Consider the following 25410-nt stretch of genomic DNA (forward strand, 5'->3'; position numbering starts at 1 on the left):
GTGAGGATAAATGGTAACAAGAGTGTGGAGTGAAGAGGAGTGAGGATAAATGGTAACAAGAGTGTGGAGTGAAGAGGAGTGAGGATAAATGGTAACAAGAGTGTGGAGTGAAGAGGAGGAGGATAAATGGTAACAAGAGTGTGGAGTGAGTGAGGATAAATGGTAACAAGAGTGTGGAGGATAAATGGTAACAAGAGTGTGTGGAGGATAAATGGTAACAAAGAGGATAAATGGTAACAAGAGTGAGGATAAATGGTAACAAGAGTGTGGAGTGAAGAAGAGGATAAATGGTAACAAGAGGATGAGGATAAAAATGATAAATGGTAACAAGAGTGTGGAGTGAAGAGGAGTGAGGATAAATGGTAACAAGAGTGTGGAGTGAAGAGGAGTGAGGATAAATGGTAACAAGAGTGTGGAGTGAAGAGGAGTGAGGATAAATGGTAACAAGAGTGTGGAGTAAATGAGGATAAATGGTAACAAGAGTGTGGAGTGAAGAGGAGTGAGGATAAATGGTAACAAGAGTGTGGAGTGAAGAGGAGTGAGGATAAATGGTAACAAGAGTGTGGAGTGAGGAGTGAGGATAAATGGTAACAAGAGTGTGGAGTGAAGAGGAGTGAGGATAAATGGTAACAAGAGTGTGGAGTGAAGAGGAGTGAGGATAAATGGTAACAAGAGTGTGGAGTGAAGAAGAGGATAAATGGTAACAAGAGGATGAAGAATGAGGATAAATGGTAACAAGAGTGTGGAGTGAAGAGGAGTGAGGATAAATGGTAACAAGAGTGTGGAGTGAAGAGGAGTGAGGATAAATGGTAACAAGAGTGAAGAGGAGTGAGGTGAGTGAGGATAAATGGTAACAAGAGTGTGGAGTGAAGAGGAGTGAGGATAAATGGTAACAAGAGTGTGGAGTGAAGAGGAGTGAGGATAAATGGTAACAAGAGTGTGGAGTGAAGAGGAGTGAAGATAAATGGACGGGGGGGGGGGTTAAAGCGGGATGGAGTGCAAATGAAGAGTAGGAGAGCAAAGATGATATGGTGAGGACGAAGAGATGAAATGATCTGGATGAAGAGCAGGAGTGAGAAATGAAAGACGGACTGGGTGAGGTGAGGTGAGGAAAGGTGAGGGGTCAGAAGTGAAAATAGAGAGAAGCTGGAACAGCGGAACAGCGAGGTGAGAAGGGTCTCTAACCTCTGTCTGCGCGTGAGATCTGTTACCTATGATGCAGCGTACAGGTTTCCTCTGTGAGTGTCTGCGTGTGAGGAGGTCCGGGAGGCGTTTGAACACAGAGATGGTGCCGATCAGCTGACAGCTGATGTTGTTCACGATCTGAGCCAGTTTCTGTAGAGTGGGGGAGAACTCCACCTGTTGGACACACGCACGCACACGCACGCACACACACACACACACACACATCAATAATTTTTGCCTCTCGGCTTAAAGACCTAACGAGCTCTCCTGCTATCATTTTCCCAAAAACTGTACATTCCTTTTATATAAAATATTACTTTAATCTTTTTTATTTGTAATAACATAAGTGAATCCTCCTGTACAAATAATACCAAAAGGTTCATGCTTTCTGAACCACACCCTCCTAGCCTATCAACGATGCAGATATTGTACATACACAAAGCATAAATCATTTGTCACGGCTGATTTATAAAGTGTGGAGAGAGAGGAGTGCGAGTAGGAGAGAGAGAGAGAGAGAGAGAGAGAGAGAGAGAGAGAGAGAGAGAGGGAGAGAGAAAGGGAGAAAGAGGGAGAGAGAAAGGGAGAAAGAGGGAGAGAGAAAGGGAGAAAGAGGGACAGAGAAAGGGAGAACGAGAGAGAGGAAACTGCACTTCCTAACCTCCTGCCCAATGTATGACCATATTAGAGAGACATATTTCCCTCAGATTACACAGATCCACAAAGAATTCGAAAACAAATCCAATTTTGATAAACTCCCATATCTACTGGGTGAAATTCCACAGTGTGCCATCACAGCAGCAAGATTTGTGACCTGTTGCCACGAGAAAAGGGCAACCAGTGAAGAACAAACACCATTGTAAATACAACCCATATTTATGCTTATTTATTTTATCTTGTGTCCTTTAACCATTTGTACATTGTTAAAACACTGTATATATATATATATATATATTTTTTGTAATGTCTTTATTGTTTTGAAACTTCTGTATGTGTTATGTTTGCTGTTATTTTTTATTGTTTATTTCACTTTATATATTCACTTTATATATTATCTACCTCACTTGCTTTGGCAATGTTAACACATGTTTCCCATGCCAATAAAGTCCTTGAATTTAATTGAATTGAGAGGGAGAAAGAGGGAGAGAGAGAGGGAGAAAGAGGGAGAAAGAGGGAGAGAGAGGGGAAGAAAGAGGGAGAGAGAGGGAGAGAGCGCGTGAGAGAGAGAGAGAGAGAAAGAGGGAGAGAGAGGGAGAAAGAGGGAGAGAGAGAGGAAGAAAGAGGAGAGAGAGAGGGAGAAAGAGGGAGAGAGGGGAGAAAGAGGGAGAGAGAGAGGGAGAGAGAGGAAGAGAGGGGAAGAAAGAGGGAGAGGGAGAGAGAGAGAGAGAGAGAGAGAGAGAAAGAGGGAGAGAGAGGGAGAGAGAGAGAGAGGAAGAAAGAGGGAGAGAGACTAAGAGCGAGAAAGAGAGGGAGAGAGCGTGAGAGAGAGAAAGAGAGGGTGAGAAAAAGAGGGAGAGAGAGAGAGGGAGAAAGAGGGAGAGAGAGAGGGAGAAAGAGGGAGAAAGAGAGAGGGAGAGAGGGAGAAAGAGGGAGAGAGAGAGAGAGAGGGAGAAAGAGGGAGAGAGCCAGGGAGACTTGATTTATAATGCTATCTTAATACGTAAAATAACTTGCGCTGCGTTCAGCTCTGCGTCTGTTAGACAAGGACAAAGGATGTTCTCTTCCATTGTATTCTAAATAGTGCCGAGTTGACGACCTGTCTGGCTGTGTCTCTCACTGTGACTCAGACCTTGGAAATGCTACAAAATCATGTGGCATCCTACACTGAGAATGGATGACATTGTTCGCCTTCAAACCGAGGTTAGTACGTGTAGGAGTAAAATTGCTAGAATCCCTGGTAAGAGTGTGCACGTGAACAAAATATATGTCTCGTGAACTGCTTGGAAGTCTATTACAATCTGCAATGCTTATGCATGAGTGTTAAAAACTGTGTGTATGTATGTGATTGAGTGATCGTGCGTGTGCGCGCGTGCATGTTTCTCCGTTTGTGTATTTGCGTGAATCGTTGTGTGTGTGTGAATTTGTGTGTGATCTGTGTGTCCCTTCTACCTGTGAGGTGGTCCCGGGGCCCTCGTGGCGTAGTACCACCTGCACCCTGAAGAGGGGGTTGGGGGAAGTCTTGCTGTCTCCGTTGATGGCCTTGGACAGCTCCTGTAAGGACCACTTAATGTTGAGACGGAGAGCCTCCTCCACCAAGCCGTCCATCTTCTCCGTGTACACAACCCAGTGCTGCTGGACCTGGGACACACACACACACACACACACACACACACACACACACACACACACACACACACACACACACACACACACACACACACACACACACACACACACACACACACACACACACACACACACACACACACACACACACACGGCAAGCAAACACCCCCCCCACACACACACACACACAAACCCACACACACACCTACTATTATCTGTCCATCATAAATTCACTCAACCACTTAATGTCATCTATTCATAATTTGTTCCACAGGTGAAGTTCTAAATGAAGTGATTTTCTAGATGAACAGTTTTCATTTTCTATAATGAAATTACCCCCATAATTGTATCTTGCTAGCCACTATTTGTGAGTACAAATTAGCACAAAAAGTAGCGAAGCAAAAACTAGCAAAGAATAGGTACCCTCCCACACACACACGCGCACACACACACACACGCACACACAATCCGCAAACCGCCCGACTATGTGATCAAATCTGAGGGCCGCACCCGACCCTAACCCACTAATATAGACAACGCGATGTAGGCTACGGTCAGAGACGGCAGAATGATTTCCTGACAGGGGCTGCAGGCTTTTCTTTGGCTTGATCTAGAAGTTTCTGCTTATAATTTCCTACATTTTGGTCGGCTATTTGTTAAGCAACTTGTCTATAATTAGATACACGCAGCTTCTCTTCTGGCATTAGACTGTATGTTGCCCCAGAAGACTAAACAAACCCTTGTTCACCAGAATAATGTCATAAATCGATTTGAATGCAGGCTTCAATCTAGATGACAGCGGCCATTTTGTCTTTGTCATCTCTGCCTCATTCGCGGAGCAAAGACGCTTAGGGAACGGGAGAGAAAATGAAATAACTCAACAACAACTAAACTGGAACTACTTCCTGTGCAAAATGTCCAAAAGCATCGGTCTGACCGGTTGTAGGGAAATAGAAACCTGTGAAACCGACTCAACGTGTTTCTGATAAGATTTCAGTTCGGCTTGGATGCATATTTTATGTGGTTGAAATACGATCAGCTTTTATGATGCTGATAGCACCTCTACAGACTGTATCTAAACTGTGCATTCAAATTCTCTCAAGATGCTGAAAGAAATCAATCATATTTCTCCACTCCTGTTCCCGAGTCAAAATGTAGTCTATATTTGGTGTACCATTTTACTGCAAGAAATGCTTAGTTCTGCAGGGGTTAGTATTTAGGCTTTGTGAGAGGTTATAGACCTACAGTCAGTGTCCTGATTTCCATCTAACCCATCTGAACAGTAGGCTGCAGTTCCCTTGACGTGCCATAGGCCCATTTGAAGTCCCTATCTTGTGACTGTTGAATGTGTATAGCGCCGCACAATATCACACATTACTGCTATCGTCCTATTTTACCATTTCACCAAAACTTTCACCAAACATCTTGAACTCTCCATTTCACAGCTTTTCTCTGACTGAATTAAACTCCGACATTGTCCTTTTTTTGTCTCAGTGGATCGACGTGAACTTTTTCTGCCCGTTCCCAAAAGCGTTTGGCGATTGGCTGTAGGCTATTTGGCGTGCGTACAGTTAGGCTCTAAAGCTTAGGCTTGTGCGCGAATGCCAGACAACCTAAAATCATGAAAGAAAAACCTCAATGTAGCCTATAGATATAAATTGCACACGAACGACACATTTATATAAAAAAATGTAAGGTATTGTTTTCTCTTTAGTCAACCCGCTCGCCGCCCACCCGCCCTTCATCCACAATATTTAATGACCCTAAGCCCACCCGCCCTTCATCCACACAATATTTAATGACACTTAGCCCACCCGCCCTTCATCCACACAATATTTAATGACCCTAAGCCCACCCGCCCTTCATCCACACAATATTTAATGACCCTAAGCCCACCCGCCCTTCATCCACACAATATTTAATGACCCTAAGCCCACCCGCCCTTCATCCACACAATATTTAATGACCCTAAGCCCACCCGCCCTTCATCCACACAATATTTAATGACCCTAAGCCCACCCGCCCTTCATCCACACAATATTTAATGACCCTAAGCCCACCCGCCCTTCATCCACACAATATTTAATGACCCTAAGCCCACCCGCCCTTCATCCACACAATATTTAATGACCCTAAGCCCACCCGACCTTCATCCACACAATATTTAATGACCCTAAGCCCACCCGCCCTTCATCCACACAATATTTAATGACCCTAAGCCCACCCGCCCTTCATCCCCAATATTTAATGACCCTAAGCCCACCCGCCCTTCATCCACACAATATTTAATGACCCTAAGCCCACCCGCCCTTCATCCACACAATATTTAATGACCCTTAGCCCACCCGCCCTTCATCCACACAATATTTATTGACCCTAAGCCCACCCGCCCTTCATCCACACAATATTTAATGACCCTGCCCTTCATCCCACAATATTTAATGACCCTAAGCCCAACCGCCCTTCATCCACACAATATTTAATGACCCTAAGCCCACCCGCCCTTCATCCACACAATATTTAATGACCCTAAGCCCAACCGCCCTTCATCCACACAATATTTAATGACCCTAAGCCCACCCGCCCCGCGGATATAACCGATTCAACCCGCGCATCACTACACCACAGACCTCTGGTCCGTCTGTGCGGAAGGTCTCGTAGACCCGGGACATGATGGCTACGATGTCCTGGTGTGCTGAGTGGAGCCGCTGGAGCTGGGCTTGCTGGTGGGCCTGCTGGTCCCCCTCAAACTCCAGGTCCCTGTACACTGTCTTCCCATCCACACGCACAAGCAGCAGCTCACTGATCAGACCACACTGACGGGAGATGGCCAGGTTGGCTGCCTTGTACTCATCCACGATGAGCTGGATCTGATAGGGAGGGGAGAGGAGGTTAGGTGGATGATGGTTAATTTGGAGGAGAGGAGAGGAGAGGAGAGGAGATAAAGAGGGAACCATGGCACTTTCCCAGCAGTGTCCCTTTCCAACCCCCCTTTACGTCTAGGATCAAAGCAGGCGAGCGTATTACATAGGAACCACGCTCCACCATCTCCACCAACACGAACTCTTCTGGTTTGAATTACCAGAGACAGGTCTTATCACCACAGCATCGGCTGTGGCCAAACAGAATAGAACATACATCCAACATTTTCCTTTTCAATTTGTGGAAGAGAGAAGAGGAGGGGAGCTGCGGAGATGACTGGCTCTCTCATATTGCCTCGGCAGCCGGACCTAATTCAGACGGAGAGCAAATCCGTCTCTCACTCAGAATTTCAGATCCTAGCGACGATCTCCGGATTTGACGGCTTTCATGGGGATAAGGCCTGCCGCGCAGAATAATCCTCTGAGAGAGAGAGAGAGAGAAGAGGAGTCGGGGGGGGGGGTAGAGAGGGAGCGGGGTGGAGGGGTAGAGAGGGAAATAGGGATGGGGGCTGTTCTGAGTCAGTTCAGATCTCTCTTCCTCTCGTTCCCTCTCCCTCTCACACCCCCCTCTCCCCATCTACCTACCTACCACACGGAAGACAGCGCTCACCGAGTTTTTGACTTTGGGCTCGACAGATCTTGACATTGGCTCGACACAAACCTGATCTTAAACCCCTTGGGAGAGAGGGGAGACAGGGGAGAGGGGTGTGGCGCGGTGGCATGAATCCTTGCCAACGAGTGTTAGTGTTCATTACGCATGCTGCTGCTGCTCAACCTGTCTTGAACACTGAGCCCCACTACTGTCTCTCTGGAAGTCAAGGCACTCATTATTATACTGTAGCACTGTTGCATCGTACTGTAGCTTAGCACAGTAGCATCCAATACATTGTTGGCAATGCATTCATTATCATTCATTATCAAGCATCGTAGCGTAGCTTAGCATCCAATACAATGCAACTCCATAACGTTGGCAAAGCATTCATTATACTACAGCTAGTATTTCAGCATTACACCCCTCACCTAGCCTGGTCCTAGGTCTGTTTGTGCTGTCTTGACAACTCCTATGGCCATTGCTGTTGGCAAGACACCACAAACTGATCTGAAACCAGGCTATTCACTGCAACCCTCCTGTGTCCTGTATCTCTTACTATACAATTACCCATGAATCATACAACCATACCCCTGTTTCGTAATGCAGCCTTATATGGCATTGGAATGGAATAAAAATGAAATGCAGGAGGGTTATGTGTATTTATACTCTATCACCCCTCTCCACCTTCCCGTCTATCCCTCACTCCCTCTTCTCCCTCTGGAGATCATTTGATCCCGGTGGTTGAGGAGAATAGAAGCCCTCTGCGTCTATCACTCGCACACACAAACACACACACACGCACGCACGCACGCACGCACACACGCACGCACGCACGCACACACACACACACGCACGCACGCACGCACACACACGCACGCACGCACGCACACACACACACACACACACACACACACACACACACAAACACACACACACACACACGCACGCACGCACGCACGCGCACGCACGCACACACACACGCACGCACGCACACACACGGACGCACGCACACACGCACACACACACACACGCCCACACACACATGCACGCACACACACACACATACACGCACACACACATGCGCACGCACGCACGCACACACACACACACACACACACGCCCACACACACACACACGCACGCACACACACACAAAACACATATAGTCCATCACACACAGCCCTCTGTGCATTGGTTCCAACAGTAATACCTCATAACACTCCATGCATCATGGCTTAAATTGAACTGCGGCCAGCCTGGCGGGGTGTTTTTGTGTCAGTGTCTGCTGTTTTCAGCTAGCGGCTGAATTCTGCTGAATTTGTTTCCCAGATTCAGATGTTTATTGGTCTAGAAAATGCTGACCGCAGAAGGAAGACAACGGGATACAGTCTGTGCCCTGTGTGTGTGCGTGCGTGTGTGTGCGTGCGTGTGTGTGCGTGCGTGCGTGTGCGTGCGTGTGATGAAGGTGGTTTGTAAAAGCAGGGAGCCAAATGAACCCACATCCTGTTGCTGTACTGTCTCTACAGGGCTTACGGCTTCACATCTAAAACCCTGGTCCCAGGAGAACAGCACAGTAGTGTTCTTCTAGCCCAATGGCTACTAGCCCTGGTCCCAGGAGAACAGCACAGTAGTGTTCTTCTAGCCCAATGGCTACCAGCCCTGGTCCCAGGAGAACAGCACAGTAGTGTTCTTCTAGCCCAATGGCTACCAGCCCTGGTCCCAGGAGAACAGCACAGTAGTGTTCTTCTAGCCCAATGGCTACTAGCCCTGGTCCCAGGAGAACAGCACAGTAGTGTTCTTCTAGCCCAATGGCTACCAGCCCTGGTCCCAGGAGAACAGCACAGTAGTGTTCTTCTAGCCCAATGGCTACCAGCCCTGGTCCCAGGAGAACAGCACAGTAGTGTTCTTCTAGCCCAATGGCTACCAGCCCTGGTCCCAGGAGAACAGCACAGTAGTGTTCTTCTAGCCCAATGGCTACCAGCCCTGGTCCCAGGAGAACAGCACAGTAGTGTTCTTCTAGCCCAAAGGCTACCAGCCCTGGTCCTAGAGAGCATCAGAGTACGCAGGTTCTTGTTCCCGCCAAAACAGGACAAAGCTTGATTCAACTAGCCCATAAAAGCTTAGAATGGATCAGCCGACAGCAAAACGTCTCTATCTATCTCAAGGTTGGTGACCAAAACTTTACACCCTTTCTGTGATCTATGAGTCGGTGTGTGTTTTATCATGGTGTGTCCTGACCTTGCTGGCGTGCAGCCTGCAGTCTTTGATGAAGAAGCTGGACGCTCCTTTAGAGGACCAGAGGAGCTTGGAGAGTCCTGGCTGGATCTTCTTGTCCAGGAAACGGATTCGCTCCCGAAACAAACCCAGCTCTTCAGCAGACAGCGACGCGATGATCCTGACACACACACACATACATACAGTATAGACACACGCGGGACACACACACGAACCAAACATTAGTGTTTATATAAACTTGATAATATTGGTTGTCTTTTCTTCAATTAATTTCCTGAACTGTATTGTTTAACAGAAATAGTCTAGGTCACTAAATACTGTATTACAGTAGGATGTCCAATCAAAAAAGTAGATTTTGACCAATGGGTAAAATATAGTTAACTGTGTAGATACTGATCGAAAATCTGTAAAAGAAAACAACTAGGCTGGATGCTGTGTCAACTAGGCTGGATGCTGTGTCAACTAGGCTGGATGCTGTGTCAACTAGGCTGGATGCTGTGTCAGCTAGGCTGGATGCTGTGTCAACTAGGCTGGATGCTGTGTCAACTAGGCTGGATGCTGTGTCAGCTAGGCTGGATGCTGTGTCAACGAGGCTGGATGCTGTGTCAGCTAGGCTGGATGCTGTGTCAACAAGGCTGGATGCTGTGCCAGCTAGGCTGGATGCTGTGTCAACTAGGCTGGATGCTGTGTCAACTAGGCTGGATGCTGTGTCAACAAGGCTGGATGCTGTGTCAGCTAGGCTGGATGCTGTGTCAACAAGGCTGGATGCTGTGTCAGCTAGGCTGGATGCTGTGTCAACAAGGCTGGATGCTGTGTCAACTAGGCTGGATGCTGTGTCAACAAGGCTGGATGCTGTGTCAGCTAGGCTGGATGCTGTGTCAACAAGGCTGGATGCTGTGTCAACTAGGCTGGATGCTGTGTCAACTAGGCTGGATGCTGTGTCAACTAGGCTGGATGCTGTGTCAGCTAGGCTGGATGCTGTGTCAACTAGGCTGGATGCTGTGTCAGCTAGGCTGGATGCTGTGTCAGCTAGGCTGGATGCTGTGTCAGCTAGGCTGGATGCTGTGTCAACTAGGCTGGATGCTGTGTCAACTAGGCTGGATGCTGTGTCAACTAGGCTGGATGCTGTGTCAGCTAGGCTGGATGCTGTGTCAACTAGGCTGGATGCTGTGTCAACTAGGCTGGATGCTGTGTGAGAGTTAAGGCTACCTGACAGGCTCACCATTGAACCTGTCATCTTTCTTCTGGAATCCGGAGGACATAAAACCATATTGAGGTAAGACTGATATCGATTTTGAGACATGACATGTAGTATTTTCATATTTTAGTGTACGCTTTCATATTGATGTGAAATTCCTGTTCTTTTCGAAGACTTCTCACAAAAACAAGCGTAGCTCTGTGAAATGTCAACGGAGCAGGGAGCGTACCACAAGCTGTTGATTTTCAAAGCCTTGTACATTTAACTCAGTTCATTTGGCTTTTTGCGACCCGCAGAAACAACTTTGCAGATGACCACAACATGTAGAATCCTCATAAGTCGCTGCGAGAAAGCGCCCCGCTCTGTCAACAGAGCTCGGTGTCTATTAGCAGAAGTATTAGATGACCAAATCCGACTATTCAGATATAATGTTAATGATATGGTAGTGAAAGACCCCACTGAACGATTCAGAACATGAACAATCATATTTGTCTTGGTGAAATTCATTTTATAACATAATGAAGTGAAATTTCATCACCAAAGCTTGTTTGGGCAGAGTGGATGGACACCCTAATTACAGAGAAATATATAAACACTAACACACAGTTTGTCGATGCAGTATGCACACACTTGACCTACGGCTAGGCCTCTTCTCACAGTAAGTTGTGAGCATTATGCTATGCATTGCCTGCCAAATGCTAATTCACATCCACTCTGAGTGCACTTCAATCTGAAGTGTTTCACAGTGTGTGTGTTCAGTTTCAAGAAGTGTTGGGTGTGCTGAACTTTGCAGGGTCCCAGGCACCATGTATACAGAGGCTTAAAGTCCAATTTTCCTTATACTGAACAAGGATGTGAGAGACTAAAGTACAGCGTGTGTGGGTGTGTGTGGGTGAGAGCGTGCGTAAGGGTTTTCTTCCGTCGAAGGAGAGGAGGACCAAAATGCAGCGTAGTAACGTGAACACTACACAAATACAAAATAACAACCGTGGCAAAACCCGAAACAGTCCTATCTGGTGCAGAGAACACAAAGACAGGAAACAGTCCTATCTGGTACAGAGAACACAAAGACAGGAAACAGTCCTATCTGGTGCAGAGAACACAAAGACAGGAAACAGTCCTATCTGGTGCAGAGAACACAAAGACAGGAAACAGTCCTATCTGGTACAGAGAACACAAAGACAGGAAACAGTCCTATCTGGTACAGAGAACACAAAGACAGGAAACAGTCCTATCTGGTGCAGAGAACACAAAGACAGGAAACAGTCCTATCTGGTGCAGAGAACACAAAGACAGGAAACAGTCCTATCTGGTACAGAGAACACAAAGACAGGAAACAGAACACAAAGACAGGAAACAGTCCTATCTGGTGCAGAGAACACAAAGACAGGAAACAGTCCTATCTGGTGCAGAGAACACAAAGACAGGAAACAGTCCTATCTGGTACAGAGAACACAAAGACAGGAAACAGTCCTATCTGGTACAGAGAACACAAAGACAGGAAACAGTCCTATCTGGTGCAGAGAACACAAAGACAGGAAACAGTCCTATCTGGTGCAGAGAACACAAAGACAGGAAACAGTTCTATCTGGTGCAGAGAACACAAAGACAGGAAACAGTCCTATCTGGTGCAGAGAACACAAAGACAGGAAACAGTCCTATCTGGTACAGAGAACACAAAGACAGGAAACAGTCCTATCTGGTGCAGAGAACACAAAGACAGGAAACAGTCCTATCTGGTGCAGAGAACACAAAGACAGGAAACAGTCCTATCTGGTGCAGAGAACACAAAGACAGGAAACAGTCCTATCTGGTGCAGAGAACACAAAGACAGGAAACAGTCCTATCTGGTACAGAGAACACAAAGACAGGAAACAGTCCTATCTGGTGCAGAGAACACAAAGACAGGAAACAGTCCTATCTGGTACAGAGAACACAAAGACAGGAAACAGTCCTATCTGGTGCAGAGAACACAAAGACAGGAAACAGTCCTATCTGGTACAGAGAACACAAAGACAGGAAACAGTCCTATCTGGTGCAGAGAACACAAAGACAGGAAACAGTCCTATCTGGTACAGAGAACACAAAGACAGGAAACAGTCCTATCTGGTGCAGAGAACACAAAGACAGGAAACAGTCCTATCTGGTGCAGAGAACACAAAGACAGGAAACAGTCCTATCTGGTACAGAGAACACAAAGACAGGAAACAGTCCTATCTGGTGCAGAGAACACAAAGACAGGAAACAACCACCCACAAAACCCAACACAAAACAGACTACCTAAATATGGTTCCCAATCAGAGACAATGACTAACACCTGCCTCTGATTGAGAACCATATCAGGCCAAACATAGAAACGGACAAACTAGACACACAACATAGAATGCCCACCCAGCTCACGTCCTGACCAACACTAAAACAAGGAAAACACAAAAGAACTATGGCCAGAACGTGACAGCGCGTGTATGCATGTGTGTGTTCGTACCTGTCTGCGTACATCTATGTGTGTGCCTGCCTGCGTGTATCTCCGCACATGTGTGTGTGTGTGTGTATGTATCTACGTGCATGTGTGTGTGTGTGTGTGTATCTACGTGCACGTGTGTGTCTACGTGCATATATGTGTGTGTATCTACGTGCACGTGTGTGCGCTTGCGCGTGTGTGTGTCTACGTGCATGTGTGTGTGTGTGTCTACGTGCATATGTGTGTGAGTATGTATCTAAGTGCATGTGTGTGTGCGCTTGCGAGTGTGTCTACGTGCATGTGTGTGTGTGTGTGTGTGTGTGTGTGTGTGTGTGTGTGTGTGTGTGTGTGTGTGTGTGTGTGTGTGTGTGTGTGTGTGTGTGTGTGTGTGTGTGTGTGTGTGTGTGTGTGTGTGTGTGTGTGTGTGTGTGTGTCTGTACCGGTTGTAGTCTCGTACCACCAGCAGCACACTCTCCCTCATGCTGCGGAGCTCCTCTCTCCTCTGGTAGACGTCAGAGACGTAGTGGGGGATCTCGAACAGCAGACGCTCCCAGTAGTGGATCTCATTGAACATCTTCAGCATGTTCCTACACACAACCAAGGACAGGGAGTGTTCACAGTCTGGCAGAGGACGGATGCTGCGGCATCATGCCAGAGGTCTGATACAGAAGGTGTTTGTGTCGGGGGGAGTGAGAGACCCCGGTGTGCGTCTTTATGTCTGTAGGGTGCGTGAGCCTGAGAATATCCGCGTGTGCTGTAACGTGTCCTCTAACCGCCTGTCTGCGTTGGCGAAAACTCTCCTAACATAATCAGTCTCCTCCATCTTCCAAGTGTGTGTGTGTGTGTGTGTGTGTGTGTGTGTGTGTGTGTGTGTGTGTGTGTGTGTGTGTGTGTGTGTGTGTGTGTGTGTGTGTGTGTGTGTGTGTGTGTGTGTGTGTGTGTGTCCTCCGGTATGAACCCACTTGTCGAAGTTGATGTCCAGCATGCCCTGTTTCTCCTTGCAGCGCATCATGAGTGGCTGGTTCAGCCTCTTGAGACTCTGTCGGTCCAGAGACTGACTCCACTCAGAGAAGACCCTCCGGACCAACTCATCCAGGGTCTGGACCAGCTGGCTGTACGCCAGACGCACCTCCTCTCCACTGCCGATGTGGGGCAGGAAGTGGGCACACTGTACCACCTACCACACACAGGGTCATTCAACAAGAGTTTTAAAAAAGGAGCAACGGGCCATACAGACGAGCTAAGAAAGGCAGACAGCAACTTGTATCAAAAAACCGACCTCAGACGGAAGGGTCTCCAACGTTAACAGGATGCTTGTTGCTAAGTGTTTCTGTTGTAATATTCTGTATCCTTGAACGCTCACAACCACTTAACCGATGGAGAAATGTTTGATCAAAACCGAGAGCTTATTATATTCCTATCTGTGTAGAATGAACGTTCTCCCTTGTTCTATGGTGCCTAATGTATCCGGAAAGATGCATTTCACCAGATAGCCGTTCCTTCCAGCCATATGCTCTGCGTAAGCAAAGAGACCAGGCAGACACAGCTGTGTTTAAAACACACAGATGCCAAGGCCCCTATCCATCTGATCTGGGATCAGTTTGGCCTTTCAGATAATTACATGGACAGTCTGGGAGGACCTGATCATAGATCGGTAGGACTCCTACTCTAAGATGCTTTATGAATCTGGGCCCTGGACTCAATGGACTGGCCCTCTGCCATGATAGGCCTGCTCCAACCCCTAACTGGCTGATTCTCCCCATAGAGTACTACAGAGTACTGGAGCCTTGCTTCATTAAGGTTCATCTCCATATGTCTGAGGATGGCTTTGGCCTGCTTATAACCCCTGTCTCCCTTATACAGTACTTTGGCCTGCTATAACCCCTGTCTCCCTTATACAGTACTTTGGCCTGCTATAACCCCTGTCTCCCTTATACAGTACTTTGGCCTGCTATAACCCCTGTCTCCCTTATACAGTACTTTGGCCTGCTATAACCCCTGTCTCCCTTATACAGTACTTTGGCCTGCTATAACCCCTGTCTCCCTTATACAGTACTTTGGCCTGCTATAACCCCTGTCTCCACTATACAGTACTTTGGCCTGCTATAGCCCCTGTCTCCACTATACAGTACTTTGGCCTGCTATAACCCCTGTCTCCAATATACAGTACTTTGGCCTGCTATAGCCCCTGTCTCCACTATACAGTACTTTGGCCTGCTACAACCCCTGTCTCCCTTATACAGTACTTTGGCCTGCTATAACCCCTGTCTCCACTATACAGTACTTTGGCCTGCTATAACCCCTGTCTCCACTATACAGTACTTTGGCCTGCTATAACCCCTGTCTCCCCTATACAGGACTTTAGCCTGCTATAACCCCTGTCTCCCATATACAGTACTTTGGCCTGCTATAACCCCTGTCTCCACTATACAGTACTTTGGCCTGCTATAACCCCTGTCTCCACTATACAGTACTTTGGCCTGCTATAACCCCTGTCTCCCTTATACAGTACTTTGGCCTGCTATAACCCCTGTCTCCCTTATACAGTACTTTGGCCTGCTATAACCCCTGTCTCCCTTATACAGTACTTTGGCCTGCTATAACCCCTGTCTCCCTTATACAGTACTTTGGCCTGCTATAACCCCTGTCTCCCTTATACAGTACTTTGGCCTGCTATAACCCCTGTCTCCCTTATACAGTACTTTGGCCTGCTATAACCCCTGTCTCCACTATACAGTACTTTGGCCTGCTATAGCCCCTGTCTCCACTATACAGTACTTTGGCCTGCTATAACCCCTGTCTCCAATATACAGTACTTTGGCCTGCTATAGCCCCTGTCTCCACTATACAGTACTTTGGCCTGCTACAACCCCTGTCTCCCTTATACAGTACTTTGGCCTGCTATAACCCCTGTCTCCACTATACAGTACTTTGGCCTGCTATAACCCCTGTCTCCACTATACAGTACTTTGGCCTGCTATAACCCCTGTCTCCCCTATACAGGACTTTAGCCTGCTATAACCCCTGTCTCCCATATACAGTACTTTGGCCTGCTATAACCCCTGTCTCCACTATACAGTACTTTGGCCTGCTATAACCCCTGTCTCCACTATACAGTACTTTGGCCTGCTATAACCCCTGTCTCCACTATACAGTACTTTGGCCTGCTATAACCCCTGTCTCCACTATACAGTACTTTGGCCTGCTATAACCCCTGTCTCCACTATACATTACTTTGGCCTGCTATAACCTCTGTCTCCACTATACAGTACTTTGGCCTGCTATAACCCCTGTCTCCACTATACAGTACTTTGGCCTGCTATAACCCCTGTCTCCACTATACAGTACTTTGGCCTGCTATAACCCCTGTCTCCCCTTTACAGTATCTCTTCTCTGTGGGTTTACCGACACAGTAGGCGTCCTTCCAATGTAACCTCCCTCTCACTCTCATTGAATGTGACACCTTTCCCTTCCAAAAGTCCTAAAGCTAGGTTTGACCTATGGCCTCAAAGTTCAAATGAAGTTGAATAAAACAAATATCTTAATGATCACCCCTTCTCAATGACGGTGTAGACTGTAACCATGTGTAGCCTCTGGCCCTACCCCTTCTCTCACCTCCATGGGTCTCTCTATGCGTCGCCGCAGGGCTCTAGCCCAGTGGGCCTGTCCAGCGTGGAGGGGCATGTGGGCAGGGGTGTGGAACACCTTTTTACTCAGCTCCTTGTTGACCAGGTTGAGTTCCTTATTAAAAAGACCATAGACATCGACCGTCTTCCTGTCTATGGTCCTCTTGATGGCCTGGAGAGAGAGGGGGAGGGAGGGGGGAGAGAGAGAGAGCAAGAGAGGGAGGGAGAGAGAAAGAGAGAGAGGGAGAGAGAGAGAGCAAGAGAGGGAGGGAGAGAGAGAGAGAGAGAGAGAGAGGGAGAGAGAGAGAGGAGGAGGGAGGGGGAGAGAGAGAGAGCAAGAGAGGGAGGGAGAGAGAGAGAGAGAGAGAGGGAGAGAGAGAGTGAGAGAGAGGAGGAGAGAGAGAGCAAGAGAGGGAGGGGAGGGAGAGGGGGAGAGAGAGAGAGAGAGAGAGAGAGAGAGAGAGAGAGAGAGAGAGAGAGAGAGAGAGAGAGAGAGAGAGAGAGAGAGAGAGAGAGAGAAGAGGAGGGAGGGGGGAGAGAGAGAGCAAGAGAGGGTGGGGAGGCAGAGGGAGAGGCAGAGGGAGAGGGAGAGAGGGAGGGAGAGAGGGAGAGGGAGAGAGAGAGGGAGAGAGACACAGAGACAGAGTACATTTACTCGACAGTGTTTATCTCTGTTATGAAATGGCTCCCAGATAGTACATAAAGCAGTTTGAGCGTGAGAAAGTCCTTTACCACTCATGCACACACACCCTAAGCTTTAAAAAGCACCAGAGGATGAATAATCTACAGAGGCCTTGCTATTGTTGAAAAATGCTATTCCCCAAGTATTAGAGTGATAGATGCTGCATGGTGCTCCCGATGCTGCATGGTCCATTTAGGAGAAAGAAATAGACGTCTGTGCTGGCCAGCCGTATCGTAACAAAAAGATGGAGTCATATAAAGTGACAACGGTTTTACAGTGTGGTTAATGAAAGGAGTGTTGTGTGTGTGGAAGTAAATTGGCATATGAATGCAGGTGTGTGTGTGTGTGTGTGTGTGTGTGTGTGTGTGTGTGTGTGTGTGTGTGTGTGTGTGTGTGTGTGTGTGTGTGTGTGTGTGTGTGTGTGTGTGTGTGTGTGTGTGTGTGTGTGTGTGTGTGTGTGTGTGTGTGTGTCGTGTACCTCGCGGGCAGACAGGTGCTGGAAGACGTCTAGCAGCTGAACGCCCTCCTCCACGGTGTTGACCGTCTCAAACGCCGTGCTGATCAGGTTCTGCATCATCACCTCCAGGTCCTTCACTCCCGCACGGAACCTACCAAAATGCACACACACGAGCACACACACATTAAAACATGTACAGGCACAAATGATTGATGATTGGGTGAAATGGTGACCCACACAACACATGGTTCAAACCGTTTCTCACACATGTAAGCGAAAACTCTCTCTCACACACACCCCGACACACACACCCACACCACAGGGTGTAGGCTAGTATTGATTGGACCAATAGTAATGTGCTGAGTGGCTATGAAACAGCTTCCCCTGACACAAGCCCAGCTGTCTTGGCAACAACATTATGACCCCACGACCTCCAGCGACCCCCATCCATCATCCACATCAAACACACACCAGCCCCCTGGCCAGCCCCTGTTCCCAACACCCCCGCTGCCCTGGCGCAGGGGTATGGAGGGGTGGATAGTCCCCTGAGGATCCACACACACACTCCCTCACCTCCTCCTCCTCCCCCACCTCCCCCTTCTCTAATCATGTTATTCAGATGAGGAGTCCAATAGGCTGCCGTCACCGGAACTCTGAATGACAAGAAGGGGCGTTGGCTGTACAACCCTGTATAGGCCCGGCCCATAGGGGCCTCTTCGCTCATAGATAGGCTTGTGTCCCAAATGGCACCCTATCCCGTATATAGTGCACCACATTTGAGCTTTGTGTCAAAAAAGTAGTGCACCCTATGTAGGGCATAGGGCGTCATTTGAGACGTATCGTAGTCACCGCAGCCCGGGTCATTCATCTAAAAGACAGTCAGACACATACTAACGATGTATTAATGCTGTGTCAGAGAGGTGTTGGTGGGTACTGTCCCGGGTCTGGACAGCATTGATCGAACTCCTACACCATCAAGTTTGGAATTAGTGTGTGGAAAGCAGACACAGCTATTAGTGTATAGGCCAGAGTTTCCTTTAGGAAAATGGATAATTGACTATTACTAACTTATTTATTCACATTATAAGAACAGCAATTCGCACAAGGCAGTAGGTTGTGTGCGAATGTTCATTCCATAATGCAATTATCGGGAAAACACTGTTGTCATGCTAGCGGTTTCATGTGACCGAGATGAAAATATCCGGTAGAAATTTAGAAAGAGGGGGGAGATCTAAAGATGCAACAACTAGCATGGGTTGTTAGGGGAGATCTAAAGATGCAACAACTAGCATGGGTTGTTAGGGGAGATCTAAAGATGCAACAACTAGCATGGGTTGTTAGGGGAGATCTAAAGATGCAACAACTAGCATAGGTTGTTAGGGGAGATCTAAAGATGCAACAACTAGCATGGGTTGTTAGGGGAGATCTAAAGATGCAACAACTAGCATGGGTTGTTAGGGGAGATCTAAAGATGCAACAACTAGCATGGGTTGTTAGGGGAGATCTAAAGATGCAACAACTAGCATAGGTTGTTAGGGGAGATCTAAAGATGCAACAACTAGCATGGGTTGTTAGGGGAGATCTAAAGATGCAACAACTAGCATGGGTTGTTAGGGGAGATCTAAAGATGCAACAACTAGCATGGGTTGCTAATATGACTAGGATTATGCCTTTGGCTGCTGGACAATGAAAGAAACCAATAGAACATGACCGAAATAGGCTACTGGTTTAATTGGCATGTGGAAGTCTTTATCAAATAAATTGCCTCCACGAATATGGTGGGATTTTGGCTAGGCTACTTTGAAGCAAGGTAAAACATGCCTCATAATATGTGCTAAAATGTTCAGGTTTCAAACAATTAAGTTACATGTTCTCAAAATGCATACTGCATTTGCAGTAAACAGGGATCCTAGTAGATCGAAACAGTATATAAACAGACATGCAGTATGTCTACATATCTTCTAGTGACAGACGCTGCTATAACACTTGCAACCATTTTGGTCCCATATGCTCCTAAATAACCCAGATAATAATTGTTGTAATTATTACTTTGCTTTTCCGCAGCCTCTGAGTGCCATAGATAATTCACAGAGTGCAGATTTGTGACCGTTGCACCATTACTGCAGAGAAAATGTCTTGTTTCTAGCCCAAACGTTCAAATGTTAGGACCCACATTACATTTGACATTTATAAACCATCTCGCGAGCCGCTATCCTTGTTCAGTCATGTTACAGCATTTGCTTACAACCAGGTAACCACAGATGATAGTGGTAGAAAAAACAGGCTATATTTTAATCGTTAAAAAAATATACTTCTGGTGCTCCTAACCCCTGTATTTTGTAATTGCTGGCAATTCTGATCATTAATACCTCAAATATTTCATTCAACTGAGGAGCACATGTGCTTCTTGTAAAAAACGTCAGCATAGAGCATTGATAGGGTCCTATTCATTGTAGACATTTTTTCATTTGCATTTAGGATAGTCCGTTTTCTTCAGTTTGGTGCCAAATGAACACGACCTAGTATTCAGACAGACAGGTCAGCAGTGTGACCTCAATCCACTCCAGGCAGACATGCCTGTTGTAGTCGTCATGCCAGGATGGACGGACAGACAGATGTCCAGACAGACAGACGGTACCTGTTGTAGTCGTCTTGCCAGGTGTTCTGACAGACAGACGGACGGACGGACAGACGGTACCTGTTGTAGTCGTCGTGCCAGGAGGTGTTCTGACAGACAGACGGACGGACAGACGGTACCTGTTGTAGTCGTCGTGCCAGGAGGTGCTCTGACAGACAGACAGACGAGACGGACGGACGGACAGACGGTACCTGTTGTAGTCGTCGTGCCAGGAGGTGTTCTGACAGACAGACGGACGGACAGACGGGGTACCTGTTGTAGTCGTCGTGCCAGGAGGTGTTCTGACAGACGGTACCTGTTGTAGTCGTCGTGCCAGGAGGTGTTCTAACAGACAGACAGATGGTACCTGTTGTAGTCGTCGTGCCAGGAGGTGTTCTAACAGACGGTACCTGTTGTAGTCATCGTGCCAGGAGGTATTCTGACAGACAGACAGACGGTACCTGTTGTAGTCGTCGTGCCAGGAGGTGTTCTGACAGACAGACAGATGGTACCTGTTGTAGTCGTCGTGCCAGGAGGTGTTCTGACAGACAGGCAGATGGTACCTGTTGTAGTCGTCGTGCCAGGAGGTGATCTGACAGACAGATGGACAGACGGTACCTGTTGTAGTCGTCGTGCCAGGAGGTGTTCTGACAGACGGTAGCTGTTGTAGTCGTCGTGCTAGGAGGTGTTCTGACAGACAGATGGTACCTGTTGTAGTCGTCGTGCAGGGAGGTGTTCTGACAGACGGTACCTGTTGTAGTCATCGTGCCAGGAGGTGTTCTAACAGACAGACAGATGGTACATGTTGTAGTCATCGTGCCAGGAGGTGTTCTAACAGACAGACAGATGGTACCTGTTGTAGTCATCGTGCCAGGAGGTGTTCTGACAGACGGTACCTGTTGTAGTCATCGTGCCAGGAGGTGTTCTGACAGATGGTACCTGTTGTAGTCATCGTGCCAGGAGGTGTTCTGACAGACGGTACCTGTTGTAGTCGTCGTGCCAGGAGGTGTTCTGACAGATGGTACCTGTTGTAGTCATCGTGCCAGGAGGTGTTCTGATAGACGGTACATGTTGTAGTCGTCGTGCCAGGAGGTGTTCTGACAGACGGACAGACAGACTGTCATGTTTTGTCATTTATTATCTTGTCTTGTCCCTGTGCTTCCCATTCTATTCGTTTCCCTCTGCTGGTCTTATTAGGTTCTTTCCCTCTTTCTATCCCTCTCTCTCCCCCTCCCTCTCTCACTCTCTCGCTCTCTCTTCTCTCTATCGTTCCTTTCCTGCTCCCAGCTGTTCCTATTCCCCTAATCAATCATTTAGTCTTCCCACACCTGTTCCCGATCCTTTCCCCTGATTAGAGTCCCTATTTCTTCCTTTGTGTTCCGTTCCTGTCCTGTCGGTTCCTTGTCTAGAATTCACCGTGCTGTGTTTGTGTATCGCCCTGTCGTGTCGTGTTTTCCTCAGATGCTGCGTGGTGAGCAGGTGTCTGAGTCTGTCTGGTTCAAGTGCCTTCCCGAGGCAACCTGCTGTTCACCTGCTGTTCAAGATCGAGTCTCCAGTTTGTCCTCGTCATTTCGAGTGAAAGTTGTGTTTTTTGTTTGTATTTACTTTACTGGATTAAAGACTCTGTTTTCGCCAAGTCGCTCGTTACACTGCCGTCGAGATCCAAGGAGCCATGCTCGGCAGACACGAGCAGGAATTGTCTGCTGCTCGCCATGCCGTGGAGAACCTGGCCGCTCAGGTTTCCGACCTCTCTGAACAGTTCCAGAGTCTACGTCTCGTGCCACCTGTTACTTCCTGGCCTGCCGAGCCTCCAGAACCTAGGGTTAATAACCCACCTTGCTACTCCGGGCAGCCCACTGAGTGCCGCTCCTTTCTCACGCAGTGTGAGATTGTGTTCTCTCTCCAACCCAACACATACTCTAGAGAGAGAGCTCGGGTTGCTTACGTCATTTCACTCCTTACTGGCCGGGCTCGAGAATGGGGCACAGCTATCTGGGAGGCAAGGGCTGATTGCTCTAACAAGTTCCAGAACTTTAAAGAGGAGATGATTCGGGTTTTTGACCGTTCAGTTTTTGGTAGGGAGGCTTCTAGGGCCCTGGCTTCCTTATGCCAAGGTGAACGGTCCATAACGGATTATTCTATTGAGTTTCGCACTCTTGCTGCCTCTAGTGAGTGGAACGAGCCGGCGCTGCTCGCTCGTTTTCTGGAGGGACTCCACGCAGTGGTTAAGGATGAGATTCTCTCCCGGGAGGTTCCTTCAGATGTGGACTCTTTGATTGCTCTCGCCATCCGCATAGAACGACGGGTAGATCTTCGTCACCGGGCTCGTGGAAGAGAGCTCGCATCAACGGTGTTTCCCTGCTCCGCATCGCAACCATCTCCCTCCTCTGGCTCAGAGTCTGAGCCCATGCAGCTGGGAGGGATTCGCATCTCGACTAAGGAGAGGGAACGGAGGATCACCAACCGCCTGTGCCTCTATTGCGGAGTTGCTGGACATTTTGTTAATTCATGTCCAGTAAAAGCCAGAGCTCATCTGTAAGCGGAGGGCTACAGGTGAGCGCAACTACTCAAGTCTCTCCATCAAGATCCTGTACTACTTTGTCGGTCCATCTACGCTGGACCGGTTCGGGTGCTACATGTAGTGCCTTGATAGACTCTGGGGCTGAGGGTTGTTTCATGGACGAAGCATGGGTTCGGAAACATGACATTCCTTTCAGAGAGTTAGAGAAGCCTACGCCCATGTTCGCCTTAGATGGTAGTCATCTTCCCAGTATCAGATTTGAGACACTACCTTTAACCCTCACAGTATCTGGTAACCACAGTGAGACTATTTCTTTTTTGATTTTTCGTTCACCGTTTACACCTGTTGTTTTGGGTCATCCCTGGCTAGTATGTCATAATCCTTCTATTAATTGGTCTAGTAATTCTATCCTATCCTGGAACGTTTCTTGTCATGTGAAGTGTTTAATGTCTGCCATCCCTCCCGTTTCTTCTGTCCCTACTTCTCAGGAGGAACCTGGCGATTTGACAGGAGTGCCGGAGGAATATCATGATCTGCGCACGGTCTTCAGTCGGTCCCGAGCCAACTCCCTTCCTCCTCACCGGTCGTATGATTGTAGTATTGATCTCCTTCCGGGGACCACTCCTCCTCGGGGTAGACTATACTCTCTGTCGGCTCCCGAACGTAAGGCTCTCGAGGATTATTTGTCTGTGTCTCTTGACGCCGGTACCATAGTGCCTTCTTCCTCTCCGGCCGGGCGGGGTTCTTTTTGTTAAGAAGAAGGACGGTACTCTGCGCCCCTGCGTGGATTATCGAGGGCTGAATGACATAACGGTTAAGAATCGTTATCCGCTTCCCCTTATGTCATCAGCCTTCGAGATTCTGCAGGGAGCCAGGTGCTTTACTAAGTTGGACCTTCGTAACGCTTACCATCTCGTGCGCATCAGAGAGGGGGACGAGTGGAAAACGGCGTTTAACACTCCGTTAGGGCATTTTGAGTACCGGGTTCTGCCGTTTGGTCTCGCCAATGCGCCAGCTGTTTTTCAGGCATTAGTTAATGATGTTCTGAGAGACATGCTGAACATCTTTGTTTTTGTCTATCTTGACGATATCCTGATTTTTTCTCCGTCACTCGAGATTCATGTTCAGCACGTTCGACGTGTTCTACAGCGCCTTTTAGAGAATTGTCTCTACGTAAAGTCTGAGAAGTGCTCTTTTCATGTCTCCTCCGTTACTTTTCTCGGTTCCGTTATTTCCGCGGAAGGCATTCAGATGGATTCCGCTAAGGTCCAAGCTGTCAGTGATTGGCCCGTTCCAAGGTCACGTGTCGAGTTGCAGCGCTTTTTAGGTTTCGCTAATTTCTATCGGCGTTTCATTCGTAATTTCGGTCAAGTTGCTGCCCCTCTCACAACTCTTACTTCTGTCAAGACGTGTTTTAAGTGGTCCGGTTCCGCCCAGGGAGCTTTTGATCTTCTAAAAGAACGTTTTACGTCCGCTCCTATCCTCGTTACTCCTGACGTCACTAGACAATTCACGTCACAGTTTTGGAGGGAGTTCTGTCGTTTGATTGGTGCGTCCGTCAGTCTCTCTTCCGGGTTTCATCCCCAGTCTAACGGTCAAGCAGAGAGGGCCAATCAGACGATTGGTCGCATACTACGCAGCCTTTCTTTCAGAAACCCTGCGTCTTGGGCAGAACAGCTCCCCTGGGCAGAATACGCTCACAATTCGCTTCCTTCGTCTGCTACCGGGTTATCTCCGTTTCAGAGTAGTCTGGGTTACCAGCCTCCTCTGTTCTCATCCCAGCTTGCCGAGTCCAGCGTTCCCTCCGCTCAAGCGTTTGTCCAACGTTGTGAGCGCACCTGGAGGAGGGTGAGGTCTGCACTTTGCCGTTACAGGGCACAGACTGTGAGAGCCGCCAATAAACGCAGGATTAAGAGTCCAAGGTATTGTTGCGGCCAGAGAGTGTGGCTTTCCACTCGCAACCTTCCTCTTACGACAGCTTCTCGTAAGTTGACTCCGCGGTTCATTGGTCCGTTCCGTGTCTCCCAGGTCGTCAATCCTGTCGCTGTGCGACTGCTTCTTCCGCGACATCTTCGTCGCGTCCATCCTGTCTTCCATGTCTCCTGTGTTAAGCCCTTTCTTCGCACCCCCGTTCGTCTTCCCTCCCCCTCCCGTCCTTGTCGAGAGCGCACCTATTTACAAGGTACATAAGATCATGGACATGCGTTCTCGGGGACGGGGTCACCAATACTTAGTGGATTGGGAGGGTTACGGTCCTGAGGAGAGGAGTTGGGTTCCGTCTCGGGACGTGCTGGACCGTTCACTCATTGATGATTTCCTCCGTTGCCGCCAGGATTCCTCCTCGAGTGCGCCAGGAGGCGCTCGGTGAGTGGGGGGTACTGTCATGTTTTGTCATTTATTATCTTGTCTTGTCCCTGTGCTTCCCATTCTATTCGTTTCCCTCTGCTGGTCTTATTAGGTTCTTTCCCTCTTTCTATCCCTCTCTCTCCCCCTCCTCTCTCACTCTCTCGCTCTCTCTTCTCTCTATCGTTCCGTTCCTGCTCCCAGCTGTTCCTATTCCCCTAATCAATCATTTAGTCTTCCCACACCTGTTCCCGATCCTTTCCCCTGATTAGAGTCCCTATTTCTTCCTT

General features: G+C 48.1%; 1 protein-coding gene across 2 annotated transcripts in view; it reads right to left on the reverse strand.

Annotated features, from left to right (window-relative positions):
• Positions 1-25410, reverse strand: part of dnah2 (dynein, axonemal, heavy chain 2) — a 253765-nt gene that overhangs the window by 173377 nt on the left and 54978 nt on the right. For both annotated transcript variants that reach the window (XM_046327988.1, XM_046327989.1), the window contains exons 12-19: positions 17661-17790; positions 16490-16672; positions 13837-14051; positions 13315-13461; positions 9219-9375; positions 6099-6338; positions 3292-3480; positions 1212-1359 (exon numbers count right to left, since the gene is read on the reverse strand). In XM_046327988.1, coding sequence (XP_046183944.1) covers positions 1212-1359; positions 3292-3480; positions 6099-6338; positions 9219-9375; positions 13315-13461; positions 13837-14051; positions 16490-16672; positions 17661-17790 — 1409 coding nt within the window. The remainder of the gene's footprint in view (positions 1-1211; positions 1360-3291; positions 3481-6098; positions 6339-9218; positions 9376-13314; positions 13462-13836; positions 14052-16489; positions 16673-17660; positions 17791-25410) is intronic.

Source organism: Oncorhynchus gorbuscha, linkage group LG25 (assembly GCF_021184085.1).
Source record: "Oncorhynchus gorbuscha isolate QuinsamMale2020 ecotype Even-year linkage group LG25, OgorEven_v1.0, whole genome shotgun sequence".
NCBI lineage: Eukaryota > Metazoa > Chordata > Actinopteri > Salmoniformes > Salmonidae > Oncorhynchus > Oncorhynchus gorbuscha.